The following is a 22,404-nucleotide window of genomic DNA, read 5'->3' as shown; positions in this document are numbered from 1 at the left end:
ATTAATTTATCTGGCTCAGATAAATATTAACAATTTCTTTAAAAGTAAGAAATATTAGAAGTGTCCTGCAAAGTCGAATAGTATACATATGCTTTTCCCAATCTAAGATCAGAACTTTATTTTATGACTAAGATATTTAGAAAAATTAATGTTAAAATTTAGTTAAAATTACTTTTTAACTCCCTATTACAAAAATAATATTAACTTTTAAGTTCTTCCCATGTAGATTTGTAGTATGTTATAAAGGAACATAATTGTAAGCATAGTTACATTGAACACTATCCAAATCAAGTATTAAAAGACAGGTTAAGTATTTGAAGGTCCTAAACTCCAGGGGCTTGTCCACTGTAAAATGTTAGAAGGAAGATCATAGAGCCCTCATGAGATTGAATCAAGAATGTATGTGGTGTGACTTGCTTGACAGTTAATATCAACATAGAAAAATCAGGGCTACATTTTTTAAGTAATTTATTTTTGAACTCTTCTAAGACCTCAGACAGGATAATGTTCCAGCACTTTTGCTCTGAGTAGTCTAGATAAGTGTATAAGTTAGTCTGAGTTATTCATCTGGATTATTAAGTTCTTTAAATAGCGACACAAAATTTACATTATTTTAAATAGCTAATGTTTAATTTTGATCTTAGCCTCCACAGCATAGCAAATATAAAACATACATGTGTCGAGACATGAAGCAGAGAGGAGGATGCCCTCGGGGGGCCAGCTGTACATTCGCACACTCACAGGAGGAACTGGAAAAGTAAGTTTGAAAGTCATCAGACTCTACCTTCCAATAATTTGTTAGAGAATAATTTGCTGCCATTGAGAAATAGGAAGAAATGTATTTGCATTCCCTTTGATGAATAGGAAATGTGTAGAAAGTAATATAAAACTTTAAAAAAAGAAAAGCAAATCAGTTTCCTTACCTTTCATTACATTGTGCCTACAAATGGAAAACTACTGATGGTTAACTAGATCTAGAAGTGAGTCATTTTCATTACCCCCTCCCCGAAATTAAAAGTCTCAGAATTTTCATCAGCTTTAACTGATTGAACTTAACTAATTGAAAATTGCATTTCCAGTGGAAAAATTTGCCCTTTGGTCTGTCAAGAAAATATTTACTGCCAGGCTCATTATTACAGATTCTTTCAAATTTCAAGGACCAGATAATTTCAATGATGTTAAATCTCCAGCACAGAGTAAAAAGAAAGGAAAAAAACCTCTTAATTGTTTTATAAATCTGTGTAACACTGACACTAAATTTGACAAAGATAGCACAATTAGAGAAAGCTACAGATTCACCTCACATGATATTTTTTAAATCCCAGCTATTATAACTTGGAATTCAGTTCATTAAAATAGACACCATTACAAAGGTGCAAAGGTAACACAGTATAATTACTGTAGGTTAGAGAAGAAGTGTTTTGTAACCATGTGATCATAGCCAAAGATACCAAAACGCATTTGAATAATATTTGATGTCCATCAAGTTTCCTTGGTAGAACAAAAATGTCATAGATATTTTCCCAACATGATAATTATATCTCAAATCAAGAGCCAGCATGGTAGCCTGATGCTTACTTGGCATTAGTTTATTAGATACAGTCCTGTTTCAGACAAGAGTCAGGGGAATTTTCTGCTAGTAAAAAGTGTTATTTAACATTCTGGAAGTTATAGCTAATGTATGTAAGCAAGAGAATAAAATATCCAAAATCATTAAATGGGAAAATTCAAGAGAAATGCTAGAATCAAAAGAACCAAGAACTGGGGCTTCCCTGGTGGCTCAGAGGTTAAAGCGTCTGCCTGCAATGCGGGAGACCTGGGTTCGATCCCTGAGTTGGGAAGATCCCCTGGAGAAGGAAATGGCAACCCACTCCAGTATTCTTGCCTGGAGAGTCTCATGGACTGAGGAGCCTGGTGGGCTACACTCCACAGGGTCGCAAAGAGTCGGACACGACTGAGCGACTTCACTCACTCACTCACTCAGCAAATCAAAAAATTACATGAAAGCAAAAAATGAATTGCTTTCATATAAACTAAAAAGGGAAACATAACCAGTTAAAAAATAAGGTGACATTAAAATCCCTTTTGCATTAACAACAAAAAAAGTTTAACACCAAATAATCTAATAAATATCCAGGATCTATATTGAATTGAATTATAAGAGTTGACTAAATGAAGCATACTATGTTCTTGGATGAGACTTAGCATTATAGAGGTTTTATTTTCTCTTAAATTCAGTGAAATCTCAGAATCTTTACAGGATGATTTTTTGGCCCTAACGGATTCATTCATTTGGAAGAAAAAATATGCCAATAACCAGGAAATTCTGGGGAAAAAAGTCTTCAGTGGGGACTAGACTAATAACTATTAATATTAACCTGTTTTATGAAGCTAAAGTACAAAAACTGTGGTATTAGCATAGGAATAGATAGACCAATTAAATACAGTCGAAAATCTAGAAAGAATTCCAGATACATATAGGAACTCAGCAATGTGAAAAAAAGTGGCATTTCACATCAATATCAAAAAAATATAATGAAACAACTCTATTTGAAAAATAATTAGGGCTGGATTCTTAACCTTTACACCAAAATGAATTATAAATTTCTCAGAGATTTAAATATTTAGGAGAAAACTATAGAGTACTTAGAGATTTTTGTTGTTGTTACATCATCGTATGTAGGAAAGGATTTTTTATTTATTTTTGATTGCATGGGTCTTGATTGCTGCATGGGCTTTTCTTTAGTTATGGTGAGTGGAGTCTACTCTAGTTGCAGTGCACAGGCTTCTCGTTGCTGTGGCTTCTCTTGTTTGCGGAGCATGGGCTCCAGAGCACTCAGGCTTCAGTAGTTGCAGGACACGGGCTCAGTAGTTGCAGCTCCGAGGCTCTAGAGCACAGGCTCAGTAGCTGTGGCACCCAGGTTTTGTTTCCCCGTGGCATGTGGGATCTTCCTGGACAAGGGATCAAACCTGTCTCCTGCACTGGCAGGTGGATTCTTTACCACTAAACTGCTAGGGGAGCCCAGGAAAGGATTTTTGAAGAATGACACCTGCGTGCATAAAGAAAATGAATAAACTTGATTAAATGAAAGTTAAAAATTAAGATAATGGCTCAAACACCACAGATGTAACAAAGAAGGAAAAATGGTGGTGAAATGACATGATACCTGTAACACAAAATGAGCTCTTACAAATCTATAAGAAAGAGAAGAACCAGTAAATACATGGATCAGACATGTAAACAATTCACCGAAGAAACACAAATGGCCAGCAAACATGTGAAACTATGTTCAGTTTCACTAACTGTTAAAGAAATGCAAATTAAAATAAAACTTGATTTTTTTTTAACTGTCAGAGACTGAAACTAGCCAATATTTAATAAGATATTGAAAAAAAGCCTTTTTTTTTTTCTTTTAATCAGTAGGAGTTATAATAGCTTTGGACATTATAACAACTTCTAATGTGCATACATTAAACTTAGTAATTCTGCTTTTGGTTATTTACACAGATGTGAAGTATATGTATATAATTTTCTATTACCACATTGTTTTAATAGCAAAAATTAGGGGCAACCTAGGTATACTGACATAAAGGAATAGTTAAGATTTTGAAGTAGAGGAAAAAATTTACTAAGCAGCTATCAGTTCAGTTCAATTCAATCACTCAGTCGTGTCTGACTCTTTGCCATATATAACACTATTTCTGTAAATAATAATCTTACAAACATAAGAATATTAATCTAGTGCATAGAGTGGAAAAATGTGTATTATATACCAAACTGTTAACAGTAGTTACTGTTGATGGGTGGTCGCCCCCAACCCCTACTCCAAAGTTTGTGTATGTGTGTCTGTATATATATGCAGACACACACATATATATACACAAGTTTCCAAGATGATAGCTAGAGCCAGTGTTTCAACAGAATTTCTAGAAAGTGATATGCTCAGTATCTTTTCCTTTTGTATCTTAAATACATTTATTTCTTGATTTTTGCTTCCACAATTTTGGTTTTTGTTGTGCACCTTTGCTTTTTCTATAGATTTCGTAAAATGAACAAACGCCTAGTTCCCAGAAGACCCCTGAGTGCCTCTTTGGGTCAACTTAATGAGGTGGGCCTGCCTTCAACAGCTATCCTTCCGGAAGAAGGGGCAGTGGATCTGCCTAGCAGAAAAACCCCTGCTCTGCCAAATGGGATTGTATCATCAGGGAATACAGTAACACAACTGATTCCACGAGGGACAGACCCCAGCTACGAGTCCAGTCTGAAACCGGGAAAGATCGATCACCTGAGCAGTAGTGCCCCTGGGTCCCCTCCTGACCTGTACGTTGTTTTTACTAACATTTATTTAAAGTTTCTTTATTGACATAAAGTAGAAGGAAGAAAGAATAATCAGTGTTTTGTTTAGGGGAGGGGAAAACCCTTAACTGGATGGCTCTATTCTGTTGTTCTTTATTTCTATTTCATGTGCCAGTGATATTTTAAGGAACAGTATCGGTGACATAAGATCAAAGTTTGCAAAATTTGTGGAAAACAATGGTTATTAGAAGAAACCGTTTCCCAAATTTTGGCAGTTTTTTTTTTTTTTTAACATGTAACAGTTTGTATACATTTAGAAATGTTTTCAAGACCTTAAACTTGACATGCAGACTCTTGCTCCTATAGGCTAGAATCAGTCCCTAAGAGTATTTCTGCCTTGCCTGTTAATCCACATCCTGTACCTCCAAGAGGACCAACAGAGCTGCCCCCTATGCCTGTCACTAAACCTCTTCAGATGGTGGCGCGAGGTTCTCAGCTCTATCCAGCACAGCAGGCTGATGTTTATTACCAGGATCCTCGAGGAGCCGCTCCGCCGTTTGAACCAGCACCTTATCAGCAGGGTAATGATCTTTCATTTATGTCACTCACTTTTAGGAGTTACAAGAATGATTTCAAGTAAGAGTGACCATATTTTCAGTAACCTCCTCAAAATAAATAAATGCTTTTTTTTAATACTTGGGAAAAAATGAGGTTATATGATCAGCTAAGTAATATGAAATAAATGAAGTAGCAAAGCTAGGAAAACCAGTTTACCCTAACTGCTAGAAGCAGTTGTATATTAAAAGTGTTTACATATTTATGGAAATAAGTCATTCAGGTAGACAATGGAAATTTGCTGAGGCAGTATATATTTTCCTGACAAAAGTTTTCTTCAAGCATGAGAAAAGAATATAATATTATGGTGAATATAAAACACACATGGTACAATTTTTCCTTTCGGTTGTCACGTAATATTTTTTTCTAGGTCCTATAATATACATGAAAAAATGCAAATACGTACTTCTAAAGAGTTTATAGTATAGAGTCAATATTAGAAAGAATAGAAAACTATATGTGTTAGAGTATATCTATATACATGTTTGAAATGAGGTGTTCAGTTGTGGTGGTTAATATTAGTGTGGTAGAAATTAACTGCAAGACTCAAGGAAGATCATTGAGAACTTGAGGACTCAAAAGCCTCTGGAAGAATGCCCTAAATAGAGGTTTTGGGAATAGAAAGGAAAATTTACAAACGGATTGTAAATTGAGAGTCTAGAGTCAAGGAGGAGTAAGACTATTGTTAATCCAGGTGTGACTTGAGGTCTGGACTAATGTGGTGAGAAAATAGGAAGCAGGTATTTGAGAAAAACATAGCCAGTTTTAATGGTAATACTAGGTATGGAGAATGAGTTTTCACATAATGTAATTCATGTTAAAAAAAATAAGCAATGAAGAAAATATATATAGGAAGCTTCTGTCCTAATTGTCAACAGAGGAGCTCATCAGTTGAGGTAAATGTCTTGAAATTGGGAAGCTACTGCCACAACTGTTGGGTCAGGAACTCTAGGAGACTTCCCTGGCAGTCTAGTGGTTAAGATTCCATGTTTCCACTGCAGGGGGCACAGGTTAGTCCCTGGTTGGGGAACTAGAGCCTACGTGCCTTTCAGCATGGCCAAAAAAAAGAACTCTGGAGTTATGCAGTTAGCCACTCTATCTATCTATACCAGCAGAATGGATCTTTTGAGGGCCATATCTCTTTCCAGTTAACTCAGTCTCACATTCTAAACTTGAGCAAATGAAAGATTTGTGGAACCTAAGCTTCAGGAAAGTAGTTTTTTTGCTTTCCAGTGTTTGCAGTATATTAGGCACACCAGAAAGATGATCAGAGAATTGAGCGAGCCAGTTTACTGTTGTAGACTGTGAGTAGATTGATGTTTTCAATAATTTGGAAGGAGAATTTTTGCTTGATATTTTTCATAAGTCTAGCCTGACTACATACCTACGCAGAGGGGAAAACATCTAAAAAATGAGTGGATTTTTTATTCTTTGCTGTTGAAATATTTTAAAAAGAAAAGTCTTACATAGAAAAATAGATTGGCTGATTGTTGCTTTTGGTTGCTCTTTTGTATTGTACAGGTATGTACTATCCACCACCACCACAGTGTGTGTCCCGTTTTGTCCGACCTCCACCATCTGCTCCTGAACCTGGTGCTCCCTACTTGGATCATTATCCGCCATACCTCCAAGATCGTGTAGTAAACTCACAGTATGGCACACAGCCACAACAGTACCCACCTATGTACCCACCACACTATGATGGCCGTCGAGTATACCCTGCTCAGTCTTATGCAAGAGAGGAGATTTTCCGAGAAAGTCCTATACCCATTGAGATTCCACCTGCAGCAGTGCCACCCTATGTACCAGAACCCAGAGAAAGATACCAACAAATGGAAGGTTACTATCCAGTGGCTCCACACCCAACTCAGATCAGACCTTCATACAACAGAGTATGCTGAGTTCTTTTTATTATTATTAATGTAGATTTAATTAGACTGTTGCTTACAGTGATTTTTTTGTTTAACCTTTTATCATGGTAATAACGCTTTGATCAGTTAATTCTTTTAAAAGAAAGCATCTTTTGTCACCTTTTCATAATCTTCATAGGTTTAGGTTTTATTTATTTTTTTACTATTAAAAGGGAAATAAATTACTGCCCCACTCCCACTAACCCATCTTAGTTTTTGAAAATGTTAGATGATTTTATTAACATTTCTAGATTCATTTAGAAAGTATGGTCTCTGACCAAGAAAAAGAAACTTACATTTAGGTCTTTGGGAAGTCCTGAGAACTTTTAGGGGTTTTGTTTTGTTTTATTAAGTCTTGCTATTTCCAGATGTTAAGATGAGTATCAGTTCAGTTCAGTCGCTCAATTGTGTCCGACTCTTTGCGACCCCATGAATCACAGCAGATGAGTATACAGACTAGTTATTCAAAATATGTGCTAAGTGAATCAATGTGTCCTGAAATTCTTTTTCAATTTGTACTCATCTTTTCACTTTCAGGAGCCTCCGTACAGTCGGCTTCCGCCTCCTCCCCAGCCCCATCCTAGTCTAGATGAGCTACATCGAAGACGAAAGGAAATAATGGCACAGCTAGAAGAAAGGAAGGTTATCTCTCCACCTCCTTTTGCACCTTCACCAACATTGCCTCCTACCTTCCATCAGGAGGAGGTAAGCCTGTGGCTTATTAGTCTTATTTATCAAATTTTCCTGTATCAGCGGTTTAAGTAATCTTTACCCTTCCCAAGATTATGAAGATATTTTTCTGTTTTCTTTTGAGAGGTTTATTATTTCACATTTTGATCTGTAATCTATCTAGAATTGATTTTTGTATATAATATCATAATCTGGTCACAATCAGGTGACTGTTTATGTTTCAATTTCATTGATCTATTTCTCTGTCCTTCTACCAACACCACACGGTCTTCATGTGGTCATATATGTTTTCCAGTTTTGGTCTTCAGGTTTATCTTTGCTGTTCTTTGTCCTTGGAAATTCCAAACATACTTTAGAATCAGCATGTGGATGTCCACAGAAACATCTGCTGCAGTTTTTATTAGGATTACATCAAATCTCTGGATCTGCACAACCCAGTATACTAACCACTAGCCACATGTGGATAATGATACCTAAAATAAGGCTAATCTGAGTTCCCTGGTGCTATAAGCATAAAACATATATTGGGTTTGAAGATTTAGTACCCCCTCAAAAATATTTCAGTAATACATTTATATTAATTTATATAGTCTATATAATAATTATGATTATAAATAATATATATTAATTACATGTTAAAATTATACTACTTTGGATTATTAAGTTAAACAAAATGTATTATTAAAATTATTTAACAATTTAACCTCTTCTCCAGGGGATCTTCCCCTCCCAGGGATTGAACCTGGGTCTCCTGTGTTACAGGCAAATTCTTTACTGTCTGAGCTACCAGAAAAGCTCCCTTTTCATTTTGGATTATTAAATGTTAAAATTAATTTTATGTTTTTATTTTTTAATGTGCCTATTAAAAAATTTTAGGTTATATATGTGGGTCAGTTATATTTTTCACTGGACATTGTTGCTTTAAATCCATTTGGAGAGAAGTAACATCTTTCCAGTAGTGAGTCTCCAAGAACATGGTATACTCTCCATTTTCTTGAATATTCTTTAATTTCTCTCAATAATGTCCTACCTTGTATGGTTTTCAGTGTCTTTCACATCTTTCATTAAACTTATTCCTAGAAAACTAATGTTTTTGAAGATGTTTTAAATGGAATCCTTTTTGAAGTTTCATATTCTCTTTGTTCTTATTACAGAGAAATTAAGTAGATTTTTATGAATTTTGATCCTTGTGTTCAGCAGCTTTGGTAGATTTCCCCATTAATTCTAGTATTTGTTAGTGGATTATTTTTGGATTTTTGTGTTCTCTATGAATGGTGACCATTTTGCTTTCTCCTTTTCTATTCTTAAGTATTTTCTTTTTCTTATTATGTAAGCTAGATCCTCCAGTGTAATATTAGAAAGAGAAATGATGATAGGTTTTCTTATTTCTGGTCTTTGAGCAAATGAAACTTCTAACAGTTTACCATTATGATATTTGCTGTCAGCTTTTTCTAGATAATCTTTATCAGGTTAATAAAGTTTCCCTGTATTCCTAGTTTTAGACTATTTTTATAACTGAGACATGTCAAAGTTTTGTTAAACTCAATAGCGAGGAAAACAGTAGGATGATAAGATTGATTCAAGTACAAGAGACAGGCTAATATAAGTAGTGAAAGGCAGAAAAACGCTGAAATAGAGTTGCTAGAATAAACTATTGAATAAATTAGAGAGTAATAAACAATAATTTCAAGACAATGCTAAAAGTTATTATGAGTATTATCTTACTATCTTTTTAATGTCAATGGCACCCCACTCCATTACTCTTGCCTGGAAAATCCCATGGACGCAGGAGCCTAGTAGGCTGCACTCCATGGGGTCGCTAAGAGTCGGACACAACTGAGCAACTTCACTTTGACTTTTCACTTTCATGCATTGGAAAAGGAAATGGCAACCCACTCCAGTGTTCTTGCCTAAAGAATCCCAGGGATGGGGGAGCCCGGTGGGCTGCCGCCATCTATGGGGTCGCACAGAGTCGGACACGACTGAAGTGACGCAGCAGCAGCAGCAGCATGTTAGTAATAATTTTTTTCCTTGGTTAGTCTTACTAGGGATTTATCATCTTTTCAGAAAGCTATCTTTTTGCTTTGTTGATCTTATGTATTTATTTTGGCTTGTTGTTACACATACTGCCTCAGCTCAGTGTGTATAGCCATTTTAAGTCAAATAGATTTTTTTCGTATGGATGCAGTTTATATTATGTAAGGAAAATGTCTTACATGTTTTTATGTGTAGAATTATAATTCTAAACAGTATTTCTAAGCAATGAAAGTTGAAAAGTAAAGTATGCCATATTGCATATAATAAACAGTAAACTTTGGGATATATGAAAGTAAAATTACTAAAGATAGTTCACAGTATCTAGCTTTCCTATCTAAACACTGGATGAATTTTCCACAGTAATGTAGGTTAGGTTAATTAGTAAAGCTGTAACATCTTCTCTTAATATAATTTTACTTGTAAAGGTTAAACATGACATGATATTTTTTCAAAAACTGACTATTAGAGACATCCCTGAGCTTTGTTATGCCATACCATTTTTTGAAAAATATGGAAAGCAATATGACACCATGAAAAGTGAGCCAGTTTTAGAATGAAATACACTTATCTGTCAGGCTCAGTTTTGTGGCTCAGATCTTTTGTAAGTTACTTAGCTTTCCTTAACCTTGAGGCTCAGGTTTCTCTATTTGTAAATTAAGCAAAACAAAACCTACCTCATAGTGCTGTGGTGAAAATTAAATGTGACATAAGGCATCTGGCACATAGTGGGCATTCAGTAAATTATAACTATTTGTATTTTTTTTAATTTCTAAAAAATAATAATGTGTGACTGTTAAGGAACGTTAGAATTTGTCTCATTACCAACATAACAAAGCTATATAATTAAACTTCAGTTCTCATTATTACAACCCAGCATATAGTTATACTAAACTGATACATTATGAAAATAATGTAACATAGAAATTTCTCCAAAATCTCATTTTCTGTATCATTGTCAGTTTATTATATATTTCAATTTTTTAATATGTATTTCGACTTTTCTATACATGAACTAATGTATCATTATAATTTTTAATAGGATTATTTAGTAATTACATCTTCAGGTTTTGTGTTTTGCATATTTTTGGTTTTTGTTTTTACTTAACCAATTATCCTGCATGTCTTGCTGTTGGAGGCAGAAAATGGTCTTGTTAGTAGGTCATGTCTTTTAAAAAACTAGCTGTTTTATACAAAATTTGTATGTGGAGGAGACATGTAAAAAAGATGGAATTTTTAAAATAGAAGTAGGACCAAAAAAAACGGAAAGAGGTTATACACAATGGAAACAGGAGTTGTGCTTGAAAATGTGTGGTATTTATCAACAGCAGATCCTTCTGCCATTGCAGAAGACCAGAATGATGACTCAGAAAATAGAATTTTTTGTTTTATTTTTTTTTCAGTATAGGGGAAGCATAGAGTCATTTAAATGTACCAGTATCCCCCTGGAGTGTTAGTATGCCAGTATGTACATCTGTGATAAAGTGAAGGCAATTTAGTAGTGTCCTAGCACTCCTTATACTGGTATAACCTTGTTCAGATCACCCATGTTGTCTCACCTGGACTTGAAGAACATATGAGATAGTGTAAACACTTAGAAGGCTGTAAAAGGTTACACAAATGTGAATGTAAGTAAAAATACATCAGACTTAGAATACCTATTTGGTTATTATATAACTTCAGAGCTCATCTTAAGAAAAGAAAATTTGGAATCTTCACTTCATTGAATCAACATAAGGACCAGATTTTATTCAAGATACAGTTGTTGCTATTGAAGAGATTTCAGGGAAAAAGTCATTATGTCATCATGTGCTTACATAGAACATTTAAGATTACATTTTAAAGAGTGTTTAGTGCTCTTGCTTACCTGAAATATTATTGAAAGAAACATTAAAAAGAGTCTAGCAAAACCAGGGCCTAGTACTTATTTGCTTAAATGTTAACTTAATCTGTTGAGAAAGAGGATGAGCAAATTGCTTCAAAAATCCTAATTTGATTCTTTGAAAGATTTTGAGATACTTCTTTTTGACCTTGTGTTAACAAAGTGTAATGGCTCAGCATCAGTTTTTGTTTGTTTTATATTTTTCATAGTTAACAAAACTCTTCTATTGTGACACAAATCAAATAACCATTATTTTGTTGCTTTAGCATGATGTTCTAGAGAAATTCCTGCTTTCTCTGTGTTGTTACTCATAGAACTGTTTCCTATTTTGTTTCCTTTTTCTTTTTTCTATCCCTAGTTTTTGGATGAAGACTTGAAGGTAGCTGGGAAATACAAAGGAAATGATTATAGCCAGTATTCACCCTGGTCATGTGACACTATTGGCTCCTACATTGGAACCAAAGATGCAAAACCTAAAGATGTTGTGGCAGCAGGGAGTGTGGAAATGATGGTATGTGTAACAGCTAAGCCATAATTCTATACTGTGTGATTGAATTATATTTAAAACTTTTTAAAATTTCTTTTATAATTCTTAACTCTGAAGTTTAAACAATAAAGTTGAATTAGTGAACAACACTAGTTTTTGTGTCACAATTATAGTTACTTAGCTTCAAATAAGCTGTGGTATACTGAAATGTATTACACTAAAATCATTTTATTTTTTAACAAAAAGTAGTGTAACACCAGTGGATCTCATACTCAAGCTTAAAATATATGACTATTTTATCTTAATTGCTTCTTTATCCTTTAAAGAAATAAAACTTTACCTAAGTAATTAAATCCGACTTTCTATACGTCCCTAACCTCATTTTCTGTTTCTCTCCTTCCCTGGAGTTAAGGTAAATCCTATCCTGAATTGAGAGTTTATTTCATGGATACTTTTATTCGACTTACAAACAATTTTGTTTTGAATATTTATAGACCTTATACATATTATAAATTTCAGCTTATGTTTTCTTTCAGCATTGTTTTGAGATGTATCCAAATTTATATCCAGTCCAAATTCATTCATTTTCACTTCTTTTATCAGATACCATTTATGATAACTGATATACAATAAATAAATATAATTGTTTATTCATTTTCATGTTGATATTTTTAGGCTGTTTTTGATCTTTTATTATTATCTACAGTGCTACAGTAAACATTCTTGCCTATGTTTCCTTGTTTACATGCATTAAATTTATGTTTAGGAGTAGTGTTGATGAGTTAAAAGTATGCCTTGACTTTTTTTTTTTACTATAATTCTTAAGCCATTTACCTTATTAATTCTAAGAAAGATTCCCTGGGTTGTTAGATGTAGATTTTCAAAGAGAAAGACTTGTCCAGCAGGTTGAGAGAAGACCAGTTCTTGGTAATAGAAAAGCAAGACTTAGATGCCAGTATAACTGTAAATGAGTGAAGTGGCATCTATAGCATGAATATGATTAGATGCCAGGCAATAAAAAAAGAAGAAAGAGAAAGAAAGGAATATAGAGGAGAAAAAAGCAGAAAGGAACCTTTTGCTTTTCTGTAGTGGATTTAGGGCAACATTGTTTTTAGGCCATAAAAAACAGCCTCTCTCAGAACAGGAATGAGATAAGGAGGCAGAGTAGATAGAAACCTTTGTTTCAGAGAGAGTAATTAAAATGAGTTTTATAAAAATAAATAAATGAGTTTTATAAATTACTAAAGAATAAAAATGTTGTCCAACCTAACCTACATATTGTTGAACATTTCCCAAATGGATAAAAATCTCCCCCAGTGTTTCTCAAACATGAATCTGGATGTGAATTCTGATCCTTAGAATTTAACCTAAGGATCTGTTAAAGTTCAAGTTCTAATTCAGTAAGACTGGGATGAGACCTGAAATTCTGCATTTTTAATGAGTTCTACAGTGATGCTGTTGCTTCTGGACTTTGGGCTATACTTTGGGCTTCCCTGGTGGCTCAGCTGGTAGAGAATCCGCCTGCAATGTGGGAGACCTGTGTTTGATACCTGGGTTGGGAAGATCCCCTGGAGAAGGGAATGGCTACCTACTCCAGTATTCTGGCCTGGAGAATTCCGTGGACTGTGAAGTCCTTGGGGTCACAAAGAGTCAGACAGGACTAAGTGACTTTCACTTCACTTTAAGTAGCAAGGGTCAGACAATTCAGTTTCTATTTATCTTTCTGACTGAAATCCCTTTTAAAAGCCTATGTTGGCACATTTTTAAAGATTGTTTATGTATATCTATTTGAATGTGTACATATATATATTTGTATTTGTGTATGTGTGTGTGTGTATATATATATATATATATATATATATGTATACTGGATAATGATGTAAAAAATATTTCTGATGATGTAGAAAAAAATACCATTATAAGGAGTAATCAGAGATTCAAAAGGTAGTGTTTTATATGACAACTAAAAGCAACCAATGATTTTAGTTTTTACCAGTAAAAACGTTATGCTGTATTTTAACCTTATTACAGAGCTAGAGGAAATTATGTTAGAGATCTAAGTTAGGGGTGGATTTCTCATTTCATTTTTTCTCAGAATGTGGAGAGTAAAGGAATGAGAGACCAGCGATTGGACCTTCAGAGAAGAGCAGCAGAAACCAGTGATGATGATCTCATCCCATTTGGAGACCGACCAACAGTATCTCGGTTTGGTGCCATTTCTCGAACTTCCAAAACGATATATCAGGGTGCTGGCCCAATGCAGGCTATGGCACCTCAGGGAGCTCCGACAAAATCTATTAACATTTCAGGTAATCAGAGGTAACCAGATTTTAGAGGGTTCATATTCACAACTGCCAACACTACCTTCTCCCTATTTACCATCAGTGCTCTTCATAATCTTCAGGGCAGTAGTCTTCAAAGTTTTCTGTGGAATTAGCCCTGCAGAAAAGTAATTATAACCTGGGGAATTATAGGGGTACAAACTAAAATGTCTGTATATGAGGATAACCTATGTGTTTTTTAATAGTTTCATTGTTTTTGTTAGAATAACACATCTTACTTTTTTAAAATTCATACCAGAGGAAAAATTACAAAGACTGATATTTTAGTGGGGAAAAAACAAACATTAATACCCTATTACCATTTTGGTAGCCATCTTTGAAGATAACTGTACAAAATATAGCTTTGACTTTTAGACTGTGATTACCTGAAAAGAATCAAATCCATGAATTGCATCATTTCACTATAAATTACTCTCTTACAGATTATGGTCCATATGGAACCCATGGTGGCTGGGGAGGTTCTCCATATTCTCCTCATCAAAACATACCTTCTCAGGGACACTTCAGTGAGAGGTATTACGTCATTCTTGTAACTTTTACAAACCTTTAAAATTACTCAACTTGCTTTGTTTTTCTGATCAATAGTGTTTTTAATAAAATTTAAAATTTATTCCACATTTTCCTTCCCACCAAAGGGAGAGAATATCTATATCAGAAGTGGCTAGTCATGGAAAACCCCTTCCGTCTGCTGAGAGGGAACAGCTACGACTAGAATTACAGCAGCTAAACCATCAAATTAGCCAACAGACCCAGCTACGTGGACTAGAGGTACAAGCTTAGAGAAATTCCAGTTTTTAAAGCGTTCTCAAAGACATTTTAAAAGGAGGAACTTTTGAGGTTCAATGAACCTCAAACTTTAAAGTCTTTTTCTTAAGAGTTAGTATAGGTGTCCATTTTTCAAAGAATTTTAATACTTTGAAGTTTTCAGACTTCTGGAAATTTAGAATTTCTATTATCTGAGAATAGAAAACATATTTTATACGTTTTATATGTTATTATATATTATATATAAACTCCTTTTATATTTTTATACTCTATAATATTTTAGGTAATTAAATTTCCTAGATTATCTAAAATATAAAATAAAATATATAAAAGGAGCTTATATTCCCTGATAACACATTTAAGTTGAGGGTATACGATATAGTTTTTTAATCAATAGATGGTTTTAACTTAATTTTGTTTTTAATTTCTCACATTTTCTTTAATTTTAAAAATTTCTCTCACTTCTTTTATTCCTCAGTATCTTTAGTAAAAGCTCACAACTTTGACCTAAAAAAAAATTCTCTACATAATACCTTTCATTAATATAGTTTTTTCACTTTATAAGTTATTACATATCTTACTTGACCCATACGGGTTCCTGACACATAGATTGGGCAAGTGGTATTTTCCTCCCTTTTTGGTTGAAGGATATGAATTTCACAGAGATTGAACATGAACCCAAGTCTTCATACTCCAAGTTCAGTGTTCTTTCCACCATGCTGTCTAGTACTTAAGAGAAACAGAATGTCAGAAGACCAAAAATTCTTGAAATTCTTTAAGTGCCACATCAGAAGACTAGGTTTTGTTTATATTATCCTTTGGATTGGAACATAGACTTTGAATATGAAAAGCTAGACATTCTAGCGATAAATGCATTGCTCTCTTCTGAAGAAAAACATACTCTTAGAAAGTTAGTCTTTATTTTTCTACCAAGATCTTTAATAATATGTAAGGCATTGCTTTGGAAATAAATTTCTAACTGATTCTGTCTTAGACTTTCTTATTAGCAAGACCAATAGGTAGGATGTTTTGTGTGTTTGCTTGCTTGTTTTTGAGCATGTTTCTGGCTTATACTCTTATGTAAGTGATAAAGTTTAGAAATATAAACCTGTATAGTATTCATGTTTGTCTCCTTTTTCCATTGCTTTATTTACATTGGTCCAAAACTTCTTGCTAATTCCTATTGTAAGAAAAAAGAATGCTATGTTTATTATGTTATCTTCAGGTAACTAGTTATTAAAGATTTATTAAAACTTCATAAAATATAATTCTTTACCTTGCTATTTCATGGCTTTTTATCTTAGTTGAAATTTCCTAGACTGATTTTCTGTTCCAAAAAGTTTCAGCATTGTTTAACTCACTGTGGTTAAAAGTCCTTGTCATTATTGAAGTTTCATTGAAAGAAATTATAGAATTTATTTCAGAGAAAATTCAGTTAAAAAGAAAAAAAAGCACATTTATAATTTTTCCCCCCACATTTATAGTTGACTTTTCTCTTAAATAAGAAAAGAAGAGTGACTTAAACCAAAGATTAAATTACTGTTCACCAAGTTTAAATCCCCCATCTTTTTCCTTCTTTATTCAAATGGTATTCAAAGAAACAGTGCCTTATAGTTGGATCATTTTTATTGCAAATATATGTGAGTAATAAGCTACTTAAGGCTGTGGTCTGGAATTGGGCCTGGTCATTCTATGCTTGGTGTGAAATGTGTTGAGCTGTGTATGTGCTTGGCTTTATGCACTAGGCTGTTAGTAACAGACTGGTGTTGCAGAGGGAGGCGAACACCTTGGCAGGCCAGTCACAGCCCCCACCACCACCACCTCCAAAATGGCCTGGAATGATCTCAAGTGAGCAGTTGAGCTTGGAACTGCACCAGGTGGAAAGGGAAATTGGGAAGAGAACCCGGGAACTGAGTATGGTAAGTGTTACTGTGGAAAGAGAGGGAAGGTGAAAGGAAACCTGTGTGTAGTTGTGTCACTGAACTTGTGGCTCTAGAGTTCTAGAATCATCTAGAGCTATAGAATCATCACCCCAAGGCTAAAATGAGTGATTAGTACTTAGAGTGTCATGAAAATTGACTGCCTTCTTATTTTATCACTTTTCTCCTCATTTATCTATTGGTTTGAGTGTGTTTTTTTGTCTTAGTTTTCTGTATTTATAATAAAATTTCGAGGAAAACAGGGTGCTTATCTGAAAGTTACTAAATTTCTGTTAAACATGTTGGTTAAGGAAGCAGAGGGGATGGCATTTTTTGCAGTGCTATGTTATCCAAGGGCTTCCTTGAAGCTCAGTTGGTAAAGAATCTGCCTGCAATGTCAGGAGGCTCTGGTTAGATTCCTGAGTCAGGAGGATCTGCTCGAGAAGGGATAGGCTCCCATCCAGTATTCTTGGGCTTCCCTTGTGGCTCAGCTGGTAAAGAATCTACCTGTAATGTGGGAGACCTGGGTTCGATCCCTGGGTTGGGAAGATCCCCTGGCGAAGGGAAAGGCTACCCACTCCAGTATTCTGGCTTGGAGAATTCCATGGCCTGTGTAGGCTATGGGATCGCAAAGATTCGGACACGACTGAGTGACTTTCATACCACATGTTATATACAAAGGTATATTACCAAGTAACATTTCTAGGTTTCACAGCCCTTAAGTTATTGATGACCTGTTTTTTGTCATGAATGAAATGCTATCAGCATATTCTCTCCTGTGGAATTGAATCCACAGATATGCTTAGGATTTATGTTACGGTACACGAACACTCATTTCAGTAAATTTTGAATCTTAGGTGATTGAAACATTCCTTCAGATTTCATGGTAATTGATATTTCTTTTTGTTGTTGTTGCATAGTTTTCACATTCTTTTAAAGGAAATACATGGGGCTTACTTGTTTTCTGTTTTCAATAAATGTATTATAGATTCATTTGACTTGATTTTACTTTGACTTGATTTTTCTGAATCATCAGTTTTCCTGTGAGATTTTCCAGTGTTAACATGAGACATTGCCCCCTTATTGCCCATCTTGGATGATGAGCAAATGGACCATACTCCACTATATTTTTGTGTTGCTGTTCTTTTAATCTGCCTGTTTCTTTGGTCATTTTACAGAACTACATGTGATTTCTGTTCATCACTTTGTATTACTTATAGCTGGTTTCTCCTCCATCAGCACTATTAATGGAAGATAATCAAATTTATTTCCTTTTCTTTCAAAGGAGAACCAGTGTTCTCTGGACATGAAAAGCAAATTGAATACAAGTAAGCAAGCAGAAAATGGACAACCAGAACCACAAAATAAGGTTCCAGCTGAGGACCTTACGTTGACATTCAGGTAAGGAAAGGGACATTTCCATATAGCCTCATACAGTCATAATAGAAGCACTCTCATAAATATAATTTGATTTTTACAATATCATTACTTTGTATACCTTGAGAAAAGAATATTTTTAAATTTGAGAGTTAATAAAGGGGCTTCCTTAGTGGCTCAGTGGTAAAGAACCTCCCTGTCAGTGCAGGAGAAACACTGGGTTCGATCCCTGGGTTGGAAGATCCCCTGGAGAAGGAAATGACACACCACTCCAGTATTCTTGCCTGGAAAATTCTATGGATAGAAGGAACCTGGAGCGCTACAATCCATGTGGTCACAAAGAGTTGGACACAACCTAACAACTAAACAACAAAAAGGAGTTAATAAAACTTATTTTAGAATAGAGTCAAGGTTGAATTAGCTGTTATATCCTGTATAGATATATCCTGAATTATCTGTCTAGGAAATGAAAATTTCTGCTTCGATCTCCTTCTTCCCCTTAAAACCATTGTTAACATTTTGATGTCTATATACCCTTAAGTGTGCAGGCATTTAGCCTCTTTCACCCACATATCCCCTGTTCTATCCCTCCTGGTTTTTAATTTGGTCTATCCATATCACCCATTAGTCTTCTACAGGTACAGAAGAATACATATCAACTATTACGAACAACCCTGCAAAAAATATATTGTAGTTAATTCTTTGTACATCTTGAACCTTAGGATATTTTGCAGCTAGGGCACTTTGAGGCTTTTAATGCATAGTCCTGAGTTGCCTTCCTGATGATATACAACAATTTCTGATGCTCTGTTGCTTCCAGGCTTAAGTTTTTGTCTGTTTAAATCCATGTGTTATCTTGTCCTAGTAAACCTGCTAAAGCAGGGGTCAGCATTTTTCCTAAAGGCCAAATAGTGAATATTTAAAATTATTAGTCTTACTATCCATGTCAGAACTCTCAGTTCTGCTGTTGTAATGTGAAAGCAGTCATAGACAATATGTAAACAGATGGGCAGGCTGTATTCCAATAAAACTTTGTTATAGAAACAGCTCAACAAAACAAAAACCAGTCACCTAGCTTGTCTTAGTTTGCCAGCCCATATGCTAAAATAAAGCATGGATATAGAGCTGTAAATTAAAGTTTGAAAGCCATTCATGTATTTTCCATAGTGCTATATAGAAAGGCCCTGTTGATTTTATTCTATTAATAACCAGTTTTCTCTCCTCTTTTAAAATTCCAACTCTTTTTTTTTTTTTTTTTAATGTTAACAGTGACGTGCCTAATGGATCAGCATTGACACAAGAGAATATCAGCCTCCTGTCCAACAAGACCAGCTCTCTGAACCTGTCAGAGGACCCTGAGGGAGGAGGGGACAATAATGACTCCCAGAGATCAGGAGTTACATCCAGTTCTACTCCCTAAAATATGAGGAGTCCTACCTTTATCTTCTGCTCCTAACCAGTCTGTGGGGCATAGGGGTAGGAGAACAGATAACTTCTTAAACTTTCTCTGAGAGTGGTCAGAGAAATCCAGGAAAAGCACCGGAGGCAATGTGCACAAACATCACTACTAAAAACAAACTCTGCACATAGTTCACATTAATGCATTTTTTAATTTAAAGAAAAAGAAAATTAGCAGTATCTGCAAGCAATTCAGATTAAATTTGTTTTTGTTCTGTGAATGAACTTTATTTTAATAACTTTGGACGCCTTGGATCCAGGGCTTTAAAAAAAAAGAAGATATTATATATACACTCTGTTTGATTAATTGTATGATCTTAATGAAGTAGATTTTTCTTGTATTTTGGTATTATTACATACCCAGTGTATAATTCCGTACCCCCAGTCCTCTCACAACCCCATAAATTACCACAGACTAAAAGACCCCGGCCATTCTGAGAATTCTGTGGTGCTTGAGAAATAGTAATAGACTAGTTATTAGAAAATGTGCAGCAGAGCAACTTTTCCAAGAGCCATTATTTGGAAGCCATAATTTGCTTTCTTTCTGGGTCACAAGCTTCATGTGTAGGGAGGTTTTTCATATGGCATTAAAACTTTTTGTTGTTGCTCAGGAGGACTTTATTTCTTGTTTTTGTGTTTATTTCAGCTTTTCTGAGAAATAATTACCAATTCATTTTTGAAGACCTCATTTTCATATCATGAACCGCTTTCATTCTCTTAATGTAATCAGAAATCCAAGTCAATTTTAGAGTGCTTGATTAGATTTAAATGGAAATTATTTTAAGGATGAACTATAATTTTATTAGCACTGGAAATACATATTTAGTTTATTACCTATATTGAGCTAATGACTGGAAATTCAGAGCAATGCTTTCCCAAGTTCAATTTCTGAAATCATAGAATGTTCAAAAACCAGGACAATCCACCATATTTTAAAACTGCTCAACACTTGATTGAACTTAAAATGAGCAGAGCCACATTATTTCAATGAATGTTTTGTTTTACTCTCAAAAACCAAAAGTACAAAATTCCTATATACTGGAGCCCCTGGCTTTCAAGGAGATTTGGCAAATGAGAACTGCCTAAATCTTAAGGATAGTTTACAAATTGATCAGTAGTTGCCTTTTGGAACCATTAGCACAAGTAGGTAGGTAGTAAGTACCTAGAAGTCAATTTTGTAGACTTGGCTTCACTATACTGAAAAGACTCTTCATGAAAATGTTGAAGAGAATAAGGAATAATTTTTCTAATTTAATTCTGCTGCACATATTCTGATGCCACATGTCTATACTGAACTAAAACCATATAAAATGTGTTTAGTGGGGATTATTTGACATAGTCACCCACCGTATATGTTTGCCTGATTTTCTAGAAATTTCCTTTTCTGGATTATACTGCTAAAACAGAAAGCACTGGTTATGTAATAAGTTACTGCATTGCTTTGGTTGGGTAAAAGCAAGAGTTTGTATTTTTCTTGTTTCTTATTTTCTTAACCCGTAACTCCTGCTGAGGTCATAACCACCTCAGTCTAAGCTCTGTGTCTATCATACTATTAAATGAAACAATTGGGGGGTAAGGGAGGGGGGAGGGTAATACAGTCCTGCCATTGCCTACCAGTAGGAGAGTCCAAACAGAACACTCTTTTGAGTAGCAATTATTTAATTTGCCCAGTCAAGGCACCGTGTTTATATACTATTTCACATTGAATTTGATTATGCCCTACAGACCTGGCTGGTCAAGGATTTGATATACACATATTGGCTTGGGATTCGAGCTTTCTTTTTTATTTAAATAAAAATTTATATATATATTATATATATACATATATACATAGCTATATCTGTATATATATTGGGTATGTTTTATGGATTTTTTCGCATGAGCGCAGCTGTTGCGATAAAATGACTGATTGGGAGGTAGAAGCACTGAATGAAGATGAGGCATTTTATCAGTTGATATCCATATTTTCCTATTTTTAAAAAATACATTTGCTTTTTTGCCTTTTTTCATTTATTTTGCTTAAAACCCTCTTACATTTACTATTTAAGTACTTATTGTTTTGGGGAGGAGAAGGAGAGAAATTTTATGTCTGACAGAGTCCTGAGATCTTTAATTTCTCTCTCTAACCATAAAAGGCAACATTCTTGGCCTCTAACCTTCTGTAGGCAGATTTGGGCAGATCTTATTTCTCCTTTGGACATGTTAGATAATTCCTAAATTTTAGGAGCAGTTGGTTCAGTTTGGAATTCAGAATGATTCTGGTATTAAAAAGAAATTTATGGGTGTTGATTTTGTTGAAATATGGAGTAAAAGTAAAATTCCATTTTGGGTATCTATTGAAACCCCTAATAACTTAAGTTCTGTTGTTATTGTTTATTTCCTTCAAATACAGTCATTCTTTCACCATTTTGATTTTCTAAGCTAGGTAGAAAGAGAGATTAATTTATGTTTTCCTGTTCTGAATAAAACCAGAAAGCCACTGTTTTAAACTGACTTAAAATAGTCTCTCTTTTTAAGGTATTTTCATGGAGTGAGGATGGGGGATCTCTTAAATTAGCCTTAATTCTGTCTATACCTCTCTAATACTCCACCCTTGAGAGGAAATCTGGGTGGGTAGAACAGCAAGAG

The 22,404-nt window shown here is 34.5% G+C and overlaps 1 protein-coding gene across 4 annotated transcripts in view; it reads left to right on the top strand.

The window, feature by feature from the left end:
* Positions 1-21,248, top strand: part of RC3H1 (ring finger and CCCH-type domains 1) — a 68,673-nt gene extending 47,425 nt beyond the window's left edge. For 2 of the 4 annotated variants that reach the window (XM_069546099.1, XM_069546098.1), the window contains exons 9-20: positions 645-757; positions 4,040-4,321; positions 4,664-4,878; positions 6,434-6,804; positions 7,360-7,527; positions 11,787-11,939; positions 14,011-14,224; positions 14,680-14,770; positions 14,893-15,025; positions 16,795-16,941; positions 18,227-18,342; positions 19,588-21,248. In XM_069546099.1, the coding sequence (XP_069402200.1) occupies positions 645-757; positions 4,040-4,321; positions 4,664-4,878; positions 6,434-6,804; positions 7,360-7,527; positions 11,787-11,939; positions 14,011-14,224; positions 14,680-14,770; positions 14,893-15,025; positions 16,795-16,941; positions 18,227-18,342; positions 19,588-19,738 (2,154 nt within the window). In that variant the 3' untranslated portion in view covers positions 19,739-21,248. Of the gene's footprint in view, positions 1-644; positions 758-4,039; positions 4,322-4,663; positions 4,879-6,433; positions 6,805-7,359; positions 7,528-11,786; positions 11,940-14,010; positions 14,225-14,679; positions 14,771-14,892; positions 15,026-16,767; positions 16,942-18,226; positions 18,343-19,587 lie in introns of all 4 variants that reach the window. The other 2 variants (XM_069546097.1, XM_069546096.1) reach the window with 1 other exon arrangement.
* The last annotated feature ends 1,156 nt before the right edge of the window (positions 21,249-22,404 follow it).

Source organism: Ovis canadensis, chromosome 12 (assembly GCF_042477335.2).
Source record: "Ovis canadensis isolate MfBH-ARS-UI-01 breed Bighorn chromosome 12, ARS-UI_OviCan_v2, whole genome shotgun sequence".
In the NCBI taxonomy this organism is placed as follows: domain Eukaryota; kingdom Metazoa; phylum Chordata; class Mammalia; order Artiodactyla; family Bovidae; genus Ovis; species Ovis canadensis.
This window is presented reverse-complemented; position numbering and strand designations above follow the sequence as displayed.